The sequence below is a fragment of the Pristis pectinata genome, chromosome 5 (genome assembly GCF_009764475.1).
Source record: "Pristis pectinata isolate sPriPec2 chromosome 5, sPriPec2.1.pri, whole genome shotgun sequence".
NCBI classification, from domain to species: domain Eukaryota; kingdom Metazoa; phylum Chordata; class Chondrichthyes; order Rhinopristiformes; family Pristidae; genus Pristis; species Pristis pectinata.
The window spans coordinates 48,519,101-48,534,716 of record NC_067409.1 but is presented as its reverse complement, the minus strand read 5'-3'; the positions used below and the strand labels follow the sequence as shown (position 1 = coordinate 48,534,716).

Genomic DNA, 15,616 nt, shown 5'->3' with positions numbered 1-15,616 from the left:
TGTACACAATACAGTGTGGTCTCACCAATGACTTGTTGCAGCGATGTCCCAGCTCTTGCATTCAGTGCTCTGACTGACGAAGGCAAGCAAGCCAAACACCTTCTTCACCACCCTGGCTAAATGTGTCACCACTTCTAGGGAACTATGTACTTGTACCCCTAGGTCTCTCTGTTCTACAACACTCTCCAGGGCTCTGCCATTTACTGTGCAAGTCCTGCCAAAATGCAGCACTTCACACTTCCCCCTACATTCTCATCAAGTTCATTAATACAGATGACAAACAACAGTAGACGCAGCACCGATCCCTATGGCACAACACTGGTCACAGGCCTCCAAATCTGAAAAACAACCTCCACAATCACCCTCTGACTCTTTCCACCAAGCCAATTTTGTATCCAATAGGCTAGAACACCCTGGATCCCATGTGACTTGTGTGCAAATATCTGGGTAGGCACACCAATGTAGTACTGAGGAAATGCCACAGTACTGAGAGTGTGCTGCAGGTCCGAGAATATTTTGCAGTACTGATATTGTACTGCATTACTGAGGAAGTGTTGCTGGACTGAGAGCATGCTGCAGTAGTGACATTGTGCTGTATTACTGGGAGAATGCTGCCATACCTTTGTCCAGTTGGGTGAATCTGTCCTGACCCACCCTTACCACTGCATCACTGAATCTACTTTTGCTCCCTTTCATCCGCCCATGCTGTCCTCAGTAATACTATCTGAGAACAGAATGCCAGGTCCCACATATATGACAACAACACTCAGTTCTGTCTGACTACCACCACTCTCAGTTTCCTGCTCTGTATCTGATTCATCACAGTGCACATAAAACATTCAGTATTGGATGAGCAGAAATAAATATTGGGAAATTCGAACCGAAGTCATTGGTCGCTGCCAAAAACTCTACTCCTTGAATGTTGTTTGATCTCTCTCACTGGTAGCTCTTTGAAGCTGGGCAAGATCATTCACAAACTTCACATTGAGTTTGAAGCCGAAATGAACCATTCCATCACTAAGATCAACTATTTCACCTTGGTTATATTACCGATTCTCTCCTGCTCAAAGCTTTATTCATGCCCTTGTTCCACCTAAACACAGCCATTCCAATGTTGTTCTGACTGCATGGACCAGTTGGGCCGAAGAGCCCATTTCTGTGCTGTATGACTATATGACTGACCTCCCTTCTGTGAAAATGTGGACTTAGCTGAAGCTCTGCAGCTTATACCTTTGGTTCACATCAGCTTTACCTCCCCCAACCTCCCTTTGGCTTCGACACTGTCTCCTGCCCCGACAACCTCTCCAATTTGAAATCTGCCACTACATGGCTTGCTCTAACTTTGTAACCTCCAGCTCCTCAAACATTCAAGACTTTCTTCCTTTTCCAATTCTAACATCTTGCACACCTTCAGTTTGGAATGGTACAGAGGATGCTTGGCCCTTTGTGCCCGTGTCAGCTTTCAAGTACATTCCTCCTCTTCTTTTAGCAGAAACCTGTCATGTTCTTCCCATCAAATAGTTTGGATTTTGAAAGTTACAGCAGAATCTCCTTCTACCATCTCGAGAGGAAATACATTCTGGACCATAACAATTTATTATCTGAAGAAAATGACACCTCTAGGTCTTTTAGTTACTCAACCTAGAATCCACGTCCTCTGGTTATTGAACTTTATGTCAGTCACTTACTCCATTAAAGCAGCCTTTGCAAACCTCTTTAAAATCTCCCCATAACCTTTCTTGCCCTTAGAACAACCCCAGCTTCTTCAGTCTCTCCACATAGCCAGTCTTTCATTCCTGCTGTTTTTTCTTATGTTTTTATCTCTTTTGACAGGACTATAACTTCATACCTCAAATGTAGGAAATAATGGAGAGAACAGCATCTGTTGCATAGACGACTGTGAAATTGGTAGGGATATGACCAATACATTTAATGCAAAGATTAGTATTAATTTTCTCTGTCCATTCTTACTTAAATAGTGAGGTCACATTTGCAGCCCTATAATCCTCAAAACAACTCCAGAATCTACAGACATTTGGAAGATGATAACCAGAGTATCCACTATCTTTAAAACCACTGCTTTCATAACTCTAGGAGGTAGATCATCAGGTCTTTAGGATTTATCAGCTTACAGTCTCACTAAGTTCCCTGGTAATATTTTCTAATACTTATTACCTTCAGATCTTCATTCTTGCTAGATCCTTGGTTCTCTAATATTCTGGCATGTTTTTATGTGCCTTCTTCCATGAAGACAAACACAAAGTAATTGTTTAATTCCTTTGCTAAGTCCTTAATTTTTTATTAATATTGAGCATGATATTTAGTGTAAAAACATAATCAATGGCTGCTTAGAATGCTGGGCTGTCATATCAATTATAGCTGTCATATGCCATGAATGCGATACCCAAAAACACCAGGAGTCTCAATGATATATAATAAAGACGTGATTAAACAGTATGACTGTCTATTAATAACATTTTAATAAAGAAGCTTTAAATCCCTGGTATTTTTGTATTTTATCATCCTGGTATTTTGGATCATATATATCTGTACCTAAATAATGCAAGGTCACTCTTTTCTGTTAGATTCATCAGTGAGATAACATATGATGCTGGTTTTCCATGGTGAATATCCTCAGCACAAATGTTATAGTAGTTCGGATGGTTTTCAACATACGTATACCATTTTATAGTCAGTAGATCAAAATTATAACATTTTAGAATGACATATAGAGAAGCAAATTCACATGAGTGCAAGGGCATATGCCATTATGAAAATTACTGAATAATAAGAAGTACTTAGGAACATGCAGTAGAATGTTTTTGAAATACAAATCTCCCCTGTACCCAATGTACACAACCTACACCACTTATCTACTTACATATATTTTTAACAATTAATGTTTCCTCTTACTTAAAGGAGTTTACTATTTACAAATAACCCTCCTTTTTGACTTCTACAATTACACCCTCCTTTTCCCACAGTTGTAGCCAACCACCTAGGTGTTACATAAATTTCTATATAGTTTTAAGAAAACAAAGTGAAAACAGCAAAAAAAGAAAGCATGTTGGTACTTGCTTAATGTGATAAATGACATTTCACTAAAAAGCAAGTACATGTCATATTTTTACATTCTATCAAATAGATCGACTTCACATTAAGATGTGCTTGCATTGTCTCCTCATCCATTTTTGGTTGAGTCATTTTATTTCTCTCTCTCAGATTAGGAACTAATTTAAGTAAAGCCATAGCGAGTACATCATCTTTCTAAAAAAGATACAGTTTCATGTTATTCTATCTTAATCTTCATTTTACTCTTCATGGAAAATGAACAATGCTTTTTAATTCTAAAGAACTATTTGCAGCTAATTGGCCAACCTATACATGTGGGCATTGGTGAAGGAAATTCATTCAAATGAAACAATGGGCAGCAATAATAAGCCTCAATGGGTCTAACAAATAAAATTAGATCAACATTATTATCTGATGCTTTCTGTAATTTTATGCAACCGAATATGGAGCTGTGAACTTTTTTTTATATAGCATTGAGAATCACTGGAGTTAAATCTCATACAGCAAGCTTGGTACCTCCCAGTTTGCTTCACTTTAACCATATATATTCTGTATTTATAAAAGATTTTAATAAATGTCAATGCAATTGATTTTTTTCTCATCTTTACACAATCAGTGTAATTTCCACTACTTCTACATGCTACCTCGCTGTTTCTCATTGAAACTTTTAAATAGTAATCAACTGGGGGCAGTTTCTTTAGTGGACCTACGCTTTAGAAACCAATTTCATTTATCACCTTTGCACTGAACAGATATGGAAGATGGTGTCGTCTGTGTAGTCTTAATTTGCAGTCAAATGCCAGCAATGATATTGGACAGATGTGAAGCCATAGCATCATGCAATTCCCTGTTTCTAGACAATATAAATTTGCATACAAGATATATTTCACATGTAAATTACATACTTCGTTAATGTTGATAAGCCATTAATTATTGTAACTTGCGTTACCCATATAGTTCGAGCCTGAAAATCCACAATACTATTTACATTGTAGCTTGACAACTGAGACAGGACTTCCTGCAGTTGTGATATGGGGTCAGCTGCTTTAAATGCCCCCTGGTGTTAGCGTGGGTTTACTTTGTTGAGAGTTGATCGGGGCTGATGGAGAGGTGGTTGCTGAGGTTAGAAATATGTTAGGCAGGTCTGGAAAAGTACAAGCAGCCAGGGGGAGCAGCAAAGAGGTGTTCACATAATAGCTAACTGCAAATACATTGCACAGTTCGCTTTCCAGGCACTTTATGGAGCTTTTGGATCTTGTTTTCCAGAAGAAGAATTGACAAAGGCTCCCAAACAAGAGAACAAGAAATAAGGTAGAAAGAAACAAAATGGGATTGACAGCCAGGGAGGGAAAGGGGGGTAGAGGAGGAGAGAGAGACTGGAGAGAGAAAGTAGAGAGAGAGAGAGTGGAGAGAAAGAGGAAAGAGAGTGGAAAGAGAGAGAGTGTGTGGAAAGAGAGGGAGAGTGGAAAATGAGAGAGGAAAGAGAGAGAGAGTGGAAAGAGAGAGAGGAGAGAGAGTGGAGAGAGAGAGAGAGAGAGTGGAGAGAGAGAGAGAGTGGAGAGAGAGAGAGAGAGTGGAGAGAGAGAGAGAGAGTGGAGAGAGATAGGGGCGAGAGGAAGGGGTACCCAATAATAGTACAACAGTGGAAGTGTCAAAAAACTACACGTGCCATGTGTAGAAAGGTGGTGGTGCCATTAATTATGACATCCAGAGGTATGCAATGGGTTGGGGGTGTTGATAGGGGCAAACCAGAACCGGCAGGGCCCCCCACCCACGCCAGGGTCCTGCCCCATAATCATTAACCACATGGCCATATTAAGGACTTAAATGTAAGGGTGCCTTTGTCTACTGTGCACCATTTAAAGTGGTCAGATTTTGATTCCTGTATACACTCTGGTCATCTCAACAATTGGATGGCAAAGTGGATATATTTCTCTCATCCCCTGAGAAGTGTGCCAGTTACTAGACAAATACATTGCTGGCAATCTCCTTGGGTGCCATTTCAGAATTCCCCAGAAATTGCTTGAAATGAGCAAATGACACAAATGCTGAAGTTGGCATCGCTTTTACAGTCATAAGAGGAGGAACCTGGGTAGATAACCCAGCAGCGACTGCCACAGGTTTCCTAGTTTTTCTCTTGAAAATCTTCAAATCTTTAGTTTATTTGAAAAGCATGGAAGTTTTGAATTTCTGTTTATGTAGGTTATGGGAAATATTACAACATCTGGAAATAAACAAGTTTGGTGCTGTCTGTCAGTTCTTGATGGAAGGCTAGGAGGGAGTGGTGTTATACTCTCTGCCTCTCAAAAACTGTATTACTCTTTACTTCATTCTGGGCAGCTTCTTCTACATAAAATAGTGAGGTTACTGTGATTTCAAAACTGTGTGGTTGAACTAAATGACTTCAAAAAGTACCAGATGCCTTATGTAGTGTATTATTTAATGACTGGAAAAGGATTTTTCTGTATTATCAGCTCTGTGTATTCTATTATAATTGGGGGGTAATAAACAAGTGGCCATTTTCATGCTTGATATTCAGACCCTCTTAATGAGAGTAGAAGCAAAGGTATCCCCGTGATCAAAGAGAACCTCAAACCACCTTACACAAGTGAACAGTGACCAATGAGAGGAAAATAAAATGCTGCTAAAACACTCAGTTATCTCCAATAATCAAGGCCAAATTTTCTTCAGTGTCCAGGCTCCAAAGTAAATGATTCCGTCAGTCTCAGTGATTAGAAATAAAAGATACACCTCATTGAATCATTGTATTTTACAGTTATGCATTATTACTAGTATAGAGAGGAGATAAATAATTTCAATATTGTTTTTAAAAGGAAAAAGTGCCTGAAATGTGCTTCTAATTAAACATCACATATTATAAGATAAGATAAGATAAGATATCTTTATTAGTCACATGTACATCGAAACACACAGTGAAATACATCTTTTGCTTAGAGTATTCTGGGGACAGCCCTCAAGTGTCGCCACACTTCCAGCGCCAACATAGCATGCCCACAACTTCCTAACCCGTACATCATTGGAATGTGGGAGGAAACCGGAGCACCTGGAGGAAACCCACACAGACACACGGCGGGAACGTACAAACTCCTTACAGACAGTGGCCGGAATTGAACCTGGGTCGCTGGCACTGTAATAGCGTTACGCTAACCGCTACACCACCGTATTAATGCAACAAGCAATATTTTTCTATTTCAACTTATCAAATATTCATGAATGTCATTATGTTTATAAGACACTATTCTTTCTGCTGGAAGTTTTGAAACCCGTGGATATTTTTATAAAGCTGTGACACTTTACTCTACTGTTATTGTTTTTACCTGTACTACATCAATGCATCAATGTACTAACTCAATGAATCTGCACTGTGTAATGAATTGACCTGTTCGATGGGTTTGTAAGACAAGCTTTTCACTGTACCTCGGTATAAGTGACAATAATAAACCAATACCAATATTTTGTGGTATTTTCAGAGCCTGTTTTCAAATGAATGACTTAAAAATATTAAAAATTCCAAATGTAAATCCCATTTCTTACTTACAGGTGACCCAATTCATTTCCTAATTACCTCAGTGCAAAACTGGTCATGTATTCATAATTGATCAATTCCATTTATACCCCCAAATCAAAATTATTGGTAGTAAATGTGCATGCATTATTGCATGAATATGTTCTTAATCCTACTTACCTATATCAACAGAACACTTCAACTTTGACTTTGCAACTCCTGTATGTTTATTATCTGAAAATGATAGTGTGTGTGTGTGTGTGTGTGTGTCTTATGAAAGAGAAAGAAAATTATTAATTAAAGTAACTTGAGGATGGCTAAAGAAAACACAAATCAAAATTAAATAACCTACCCTAAAGATGATTGGTTTGAGCTGTTTATTTGAATCTGCTGTAGATCTTGTTTTCTTTCAACTTCAGGTTTACAGCGTTAGTGCTTTTCTCTTTATAACTAAGATAAATGTCTTACTCTCATTCCATACTTTGAGCACACAGCCAGTTTTACTTCTTACCTGCACTGCCCAGAGGTAGTCTAATCGCAGCTTCAGGTCTAACTGTCTGGAGTGAAGTCCAAGAGCACAAGCGAAAAGCAGGATTGCCAAAATAGATTCATATCCTCGTATGTAAAATGAGCCACCTCTACAGAAATCATAGAACAAGGAACAAATTCTTGACAACATTTCAGTATTAGTTATTCAGGTGAGAAATATATTAATATATGTATACAAAGCTTAAATAGAATCAATGAATTTAGAAAAGAATTAAGTTTCTTTGATTAAAATAAATCAGAAGATGCTATCTGTCAAATATATAGCTGGATGGTTGATGAAAAATAAACAAACTCTTACTTTAGCTTTACAGATCTTCTAGACATTACAGTCGATGATGTTATGAGGTCTTTTTAAATATGTGGCTGATTGGCTTACACTGAACAACTGAGAATTTTATTTAGGTGGCAAAAAAAAATGGAAATGTACAGATCCTGTTCACTCAAGGCACTTCTTTGATGGTACTTGAAGGGATCACTACTTAAAAGGTAGAAAGATCATGTCTTTTTGACAACTATCCATAAAGAATTCTAACTACCACTGCTGCAAAGCTAGCCTGGACAGTTTGGGCTAGAAATTCCATGTGTAACATAACAACTCCATGCACGACCTGACTGAATTAATTGAAAACCTAATCATTAAATACAATTGGTTACTTCACCTCCACACAACACACTTCTCGATATTCAATAGCATTACTACATATATTTACACACTGAGATCTTTGGGCGCATTTGAGCAAGAATAATCGGCATGGAGAGAACAACTGACATCACTCCTGCTGTTTTCTACTGCAAAAACACAGTGAATGAATGAACAAGGCTTCAAATCTAGAGGCAGACCATCAGCTGGTCTACTTAAAGGGCCTGCCCTTAATTGAGCCACTGCCAGGCAGTTCAACAGTGAAGGTGCTTTCAGGAGGGGTGGATCTTCACTAATCTTGTGGCTTTTCTTCCTGGCATCTGGGGCCACAGGTGGATAGGGTCAACCATTATGATTCTTATCCCAGTGGGAGATTGGTCATCAGGGCCAAAGATGCACCTCTGCACAAAGGGCAGGCCCGCACCTGCCTATCACCATCTCTTGCCTGCATCTACCTATCACCACCTTGCGCCTGCCCCACCTCCCCTCTTTTGTCCACCTATCACTGGTTTGTTTTTCCCTCCTATATATTGGGCTTCCCCTTTTCCTATCTTCAGTCCTGAAGAAGGGTCCTGACCCAAAACGTTGACTGCCTGCTTTTCTCCACGGATGCTGCCTGGCCTGCTGAATTCCTCCAGCATCATCGTGTTTTTCATCTAGATTCCAACATCTGCAGTCCTTTGTTTTTCTCATGCATGTACCCATACTGTACAAAGGCAAATTTCCCTAACAGTGGTCCCAGTAGGGGACCTTCTCTTTAAGGATGTCCATCAATGAAGAAGATCACATTGCTAAACACATGCTTCATTTGCACAAGCCTTGGACTGCCGACGAGAAGCCTCACAGCAAGCGAGTGCAGGGCCCCAAGCAGCACCACTTCTTATTACATGGTGAGGTATTTCTAGCTGACTTAGTCTTAACTTAAAATATTGAATGTTAAATATAATATGCATCTGAATTAAGATACATAAATACTTACCCCATTGCTCTTCTGTATCCACTAATCTCAAAAACTACTATATACAAAATTGTGACGATGAGCAGGAGGATCATTTTTGGTAATGAAGATACACGGAGGAATATTGCAAGACTTAGTGTTCCGACAACACATGCAAGAAAAGCGTAATGAGCTGCATCACAGGGCAATTCAGTCATTGTTTTATTGAGTCCATCAGGAGCAACAATAACAATAGAGGTGCTGGAGTTTGTCGTCCATACCCAAGGCATGCAGCCAACCTGTGTAAAGCACAATAAATTAACAAGCATTGGTGTTCCTTCCTGAAAGATTCCAGGGACAAATTAAAATTGCAATCCTGTAATATTTACCTTGCTTCCTCTAATTAAGTGCACAATCATTGTAATACTTTAGGCAACCTTTATTTTCTATATGCAAGACTGCACTTCTGTTGTTAATTCTCCATAAGTGATAAATTTAGTGGTTAAAAAAAACTTCCAGATTTTTAATATCACTTTTACATTTTGTATGGTAATCAAAAACAATGTGAAGCTGAATATTCCAGATTAACCCAATAAGGCTATCAAAGCTTGCAGCGTGATTTTGACCAGCTAGGAGAAGGGGCTGAAAAATGACAGATGGAATTGCACTTTGGGAGGACAAACCAGGGTAAGACTTCACGGTGAATGGTAGGGCTCTGAGGTGTGCGATAGAATAAAGGGACCTGAGAATACAGATCCATAGTTCCTTGAAAGTGGCATCACAGGTAGATAGGGTCGTAAAGAGAGCTTTTGGTACATTGACCGTCATAAATCAGGGTATTGAGTACAGGAGTTGGGATGTTATGTTGAAGTTGTACAAAACATTGGTGAGGCCAAATTTAGAGTATTGTGTGCAGTTCTGGTCACCTACCTACAGAAAAGATATCAATAAGCTTGAAAGAGTGCAGAGAAAATTTACAAGGATGTTGCCGGGACTTGAAGACCTGGCTTATAGGGAAAGGTTGAATATGTTAGGACTTTATTCTTTGGAGCGCAGGAGAATGAGGGGAGATCTTATAGAGGTATACAAAATTATGAGGCATATAGATAGGTTGAATGTATGCAGGCTTTTTCCCCTCAGATTGGGTAAGACTAGAACTAGAGGTCACAGGTTTAGAGTGAAAGGTGAAATATTTAAGGGAAATCTGAGGGGAAACTTCTTCACTCAAATGGTGGTGCGAGTGTGGAATGAGCTGCCAATGGAAGTGGTAGATGCAGGTTCAATCGTAATATTTGAGAGAAGTTTGGATAGGTACATGGATGGGAGGGGTTTGGAGGGATATGGTCTGGGTGCAGGTAGATGAGACTAGGCAGAAGATCAGGTCGATATGGACTACATGGGCTGAAGGGCCTGTTTCTGTACTGTTGTACTCTATGACTCTAAGTCATCAAGGTAATTGATAAAGTCAAATTGACTGAAGCATTCCTTTTGCCAAGATTTTCATCAATAGATTAGGCAGTTTCATGATTGGCGTGAGTGTGCCTTAATCCATTGATGAGGACCACAGCAAAACAAATGCTTCATGGTAAGCTTCAACTTGAATTGATGGGATTGAATGGGATGAATCATTGATGAGTTCTATAGCTGATGGGTGATCTCTTCTGCTACATACTGCCCACTGGTAAAGTTGAAACATATGCCCATGATAACGGCATCAAGGGTAACTGACTGCAATGTGAAGTCACATTATCCTTCACAGATGTTTTGAAGACAAGCATCGTTTTTTGTACAAGGAGCTGCAGTAATTTTATTTGCACACAAACACTGTAATGAAACTGTTAGTCCACCCCTTTTTCTAGGTAAGGAAGGAATATTGATCCGTTTGTATCTCTTCAAATTCAGCTCTTCTTCAAATACTGCCAAGGCATTGAGTGATGCCTCAACGGATGGGTATCGCCAGCAATTTAATGTTTTATCTGAAGCACACTACTACATTAGCAATGTAATAACTTTCCCCTCATATGCTACTTCTGCTTTCTCTATATATTCCTCTTCCCATGTAGAATGTGACTCTTTAACATTAAGAAATCCATAAATTAAATTTCACAGGTAAATAAGCCACAAAGGAATACAGGCTCAGGATGTACAAACATGGTGGAAAAGGGCAGTTCTCAAATGTGGAAATTGGTGATATATTAGTGCTGCTTTTTTGAGTAATGATGCAGCATATTAAGTCCTGGTTGCTGAACGTCATTCCATTCTATCTGGTTGCTGAATTATCTCAATCACTTAATGGAAAAATCTCAATTTACAGGTCTTCACAAGTGATATAATCCTGTAGTCTTAAAACAAAAAAAGGCCACTAAAACAGGCAGACAAATCTGCAAGTTAGCACCTGCAGAAGTGTCCTGTGTAATGGAGAGTGGAATGGAGTTGGCAACTGCTGGTTCCACACAAACAGCATCAACCCCAACATTATGTACTGGTTGAAATTCTTAAGCAATTTTGATAGCTATCTCCATCGATATGGCATTTTTTTTTTACAAGCATGTCTCAAACGTTAAATCTTATGCATTTAAAAGTTAGGCTGAACTTAAACCACAAACAAACTTGAAATGTCATTGTCAGTTCCGAAAGACATTAAAGCAGTAGAATTAAGATAGATTCTTCAACACAACTATATCATTTACAGTCGTCTCACCTGACCTTTGGTTTCTGGTCCTGAATTTGTAACTTTCTCTGAACTCCAAAGGTGCTGGTTTAAAATGATCCTGCAATCTCTCTATCGAATGGGAGATCTTTTGCCTCGCCTGGTGCTGGGGGCATGTGAAAGTGACACACATATCCAAACCTGTCTCTATCAGCAAGACTGCTTTCCACTTTAACAGTTACCAGTTTTGATGATCCACATCCACTGCTCATTATTTCTCCTGTGTTTGAGTCTGGATTTGAGTCCCATTGCTTCAAATCTGTATGCTGAAGATACTGAGAGTAATTTTGAGTTTTCAAACTAGCCCTTTAATTATATGTATATGTGGGTTCACTGAATTTGACAGCTTTGTTACTTTTCTGACTTCCATTTTGACCTCATTGCCGGTATAATGTATATGCCTCCAGTGGAGAGATTCTAGTCTGTACTAAAGTAACATGCAGAGAGGGCAGGCAGAGAAAAATGGAGAGCCCTAGAATGTGTGCCTGGTTTATTCAAGATTTTTTTTTCAGCTTGTGCAAACAGACACAATGGTACATACTTGATCATATATGTAATACAGTGACATCATTCTTAGTTAGATGTACCACATAATTCACAGGAATTGGTTTTACTGTAGCCTGGGCTCAAATCCATTAATTTAATTCTGAGTAAAAGTTGAACCATGGACCTTCCTGGTCTCTATAAAACTTTGAGCAAGTAGACTGGTCTGGACTCCTATCTACAGGCACATAATAACAATGTGAGTAATGGCAATTCTACTGAAATCTATGTGAATCTAATCCTGAACTGAGCAAAACAAAATTAAACATTCAAAGTTAAAATTACTCAGATTTCAGGATTTGTATTCATTGCCAAAAGCTATACTACATTGATGTAATTTCTACTGCATTTATGTATTTGATGTAGTTAAAAGGTTAAGTAATATGACATTTGCTTACCACACATCCCTGGGCTACGGCATAAGTTAAGACTACTATGAAGATGCAGATAATTGTTCGAATTTGTATTGTCAGGCATCCTGGAAAACACTGAAGAGGTAATGAATTATATTTCTGTAAAATATACTTCTCATATTTTTCCATTCTAATATCTTTAGTTAACATTGGAAATTTATGCCTTATGCTTTGGTTGATATCAATGCAAATGTTTCAGTAACCAGTTAAGTTGTAATTCTGTGCTTCCTAACTCAAGGCATTCTGCACAATACACTGGTGGGAAGTAGTGCATAACATGATATAATGCTGAATATCTAGTCTATGGTCTCGGAAAATCTATAGCTCCCTGTTCATAGCAGATCAGAGAATCACTCCTAAAGGCAATAAAAGCTATTTATTTCAATCCAGAGACCAGCTTCTACAGATTAAGAAAAACTCATTGTAATTGACCTCACAAATCAATGTTTCCCAAAGAGAAATTAACCACTAATGTATCTTGGAATGTTACAGATGTGAAGGAACAGACCAGCTTTGCTAACTGCTGTCACCACAGCTGAATAATATATTGCACATTACCTGATATAATACTTCTAAGTTGAAAAAAAATAACAAAATATCCCTTAGCTCATTATAACTGATAGACAGTAGATACATTACTATTTATTTGAGGGAAATTCCATACTCAGGGCATTAAATGACTTGCACACTCAGAAAAACCCATGTCAGAGCCAAATGCTAGTTTCTAAGTAATCTACTCAGTCAAATAATTTAGTCATATTTTGGACCATCACCAAGTCTGCCTATTTCGAACCTCATGAGCACCCACTCCTGCCTTGCTCATACCCTTCTATACCTTCCTCTTTATGTGCATAACCAGCTTTCTTCTAATTTACCTGAGCTCTTCAGCTCTCATACACATTCTAAATTCCAACCCCTAGGTTATTGTAACTGTATATTGTGATACAAAATTTATTAGAAATGAAATATTGCCTTACTCTTTTAATATCCAATCAGCACATTTCTTATCAGCCATCCAATTTTGGAGGTAGAATCATCCTTAAACCAAACTGGGCAAAAAGTAGGAAAAACACTTGCACAAGGAGCAAAGTCTAGGAGACAAGAACAATCTTTGCATTCAGGCATCATTTGGGAATAGGTAAGGTTATGCTACCAGATGCCACCACCGTAGCTGGGTTGTGAGAGAACAGTTACTGACCACTTATGATACATTCCACCTCCAATTAGATTGGAAATATGTAATTGAATCACAACCTCAATTAATCTATTTAAATAGTCAACTTAATGCAGGCAAATGAATGATTAATGTGCCAAAGAATGTTCCCTTCTCAACAACAATGATTCTTACTTTGATAAGCACATAAGCTTATCAAAAGTTCTAAACTTGAAAACCAATTCCTGATTCAGCAAAATAAGTGACCTGTAAGTTTACCTGACACTACTAACATAGAGTCCTGGGGATAAAAAAGCCCGTTTAACAGCAAATGTTTAAGTTCTAAGATATTCTCTACCAAGAGCTATGAACTAAAGTTATGCGATAATTGTCTACTGTAACAAAATATTTTACCTGTAATCTGAACAATTTAAATCATAAAATGAAAAACAAAATTTATTTCACCTGCACTCGTGTGACATGGAGATACATGATACAAGCAACCAGGAAACAAATGCAGAACACCAGGAGGACAAGGACCACAGTGCTCCTGAAAGAGTAGCATATAAGGAAATATATAAGAACATGAAAAAACAAACAGAATTAGGTCAATTGATTCCTGAGTCTGCTCCGCAATTCAGTAAGGTTGTTGCGGTTGATCCACTCCTGGCCCTATCACTTTCCTGCTCCCTTCCCTTTGACTCCCTTGTGGGTTTAAATATCTGTCAACCTCTGCCTTGAATATTTTCAATTTCACCACATCCACTGCTCTCTGGGGAGGAGAATAATAAAAATTCATGACCATCTGAGAAAATAAACCCCTATTTTCTGTCTGAAGTGGGTGACCTTTATTCTAAAATATGCCCAGAAATTTTTGATACCCCCACTAGGGGAATACTCCTGCCCACTCACTTAATCCATCTCTATTATTTTGCAGGATCTTTGTGCCCTCCTCACAACTTGTTAACTTACTCACCTTTGTATCATCAACAAGGTTGACTGCAGTATACTTGATACTTTCAACAATGCAGATTATAAATTGTTAAGACCTCAGCACTGATCCATATGTCACCGAGCTACGTCATAGATTACCAATCTGAAAGTGAACTATTCACCCCGATTCTCTGTTTTCTATTAGTTTGCCACTCCCCTATTCAATATATTAGCCTCAACCTGTGTTCTCCTATCCTGTGCAATAACCTTTTATGTGGCACCTCAGCAAATGCCTTCTGGAAATCCAAATATTATATCTACTGGTTCCCCTTTATTCACCCTGTTTGTTACATCTCAAAAGAACTCTAACAAATTTTTTGGACAATTTCCTTTTCATAAAACCATACTGACTCTGCTTGATTGTCTCATGGTTTTCTAAACATCCTGCTATTACCTCCTTATTAATGGATTCCTAAATGACATATTAGGCTAACTGTTCTATGGTTTCCTGCTTTCTGTCTCCTCCTTTCTTGAAAAGAAGTGGTACATTTATGGTTTTCCAATCCTCCAGGACCTCTCCAGAATCCAGGGAAATTTGGTAGATTACAACTAATGCATCCATTCCACAACCACTTCCCTAAAGGGTTCAGGAGACAGGTCATATGTTCCAGGGGATTTTAACTATATTACCAAGTCTAATACTTTTTCTGTGCCTAAATAATTACATGTGCTAACTTGTATACAATTGTGGTCATTTTACATTATAAAGATAAAGAAAATAGGGGGTTATATTAAGTATAAATAATACTTACTGTGGTATTATGAGAAGATACAGAAGGCCAAATAAGGCAGCAAGTATCAATGAGAGGATGACTGCACTTGTAAAGTATTCATCATGAAGCTGATGATACTGTGGGTGGAACAGCAAAAGTAAATCTTTTCTGCGGACAAGAGATAAATCGCTATGCACTGCCATAGGTTATTCTGGGTCTGGATTGATCAAAATTTATTGAACACTGATTTAGAAACTGGCTGAATTTTACCAAAAATTATTTCAACATAAGACACAAGCATAGAACTTCATTTGACAGCGTTAAAATTAATGTGAACATTTTGGCCTTGATGTTGTGTTCAGCTGTG

The 15,616-nt window shown here is 38.4% G+C and overlaps 1 protein-coding gene across 2 annotated transcripts in view; it reads right to left on the bottom strand.

Moving 5' to 3' along the window:
• LOC127570410 (adenylate cyclase type 1-like) overlaps nucleotides 1–15,616 on the bottom strand; it is a 176,984-nt gene that overhangs the window by 44,244 nt on the left and 117,124 nt on the right. For both annotated transcript variants that reach the window (XM_052015965.1, XM_052015966.1), the window contains exons 10-14: nucleotides 15,289–15,386; nucleotides 14,009–14,093; nucleotides 12,376–12,465; nucleotides 8,767–9,023; nucleotides 7,110–7,236 (exon numbers count right to left, since the gene is read on the bottom strand). In XM_052015965.1, the coding sequence (XP_051871925.1) occupies nucleotides 7,110–7,236; nucleotides 8,767–9,023; nucleotides 12,376–12,465; nucleotides 14,009–14,093; nucleotides 15,289–15,386 (657 nt within the window). The remainder of the gene's footprint in view (nucleotides 1–7,109; nucleotides 7,237–8,766; nucleotides 9,024–12,375; nucleotides 12,466–14,008; nucleotides 14,094–15,288; nucleotides 15,387–15,616) is intronic.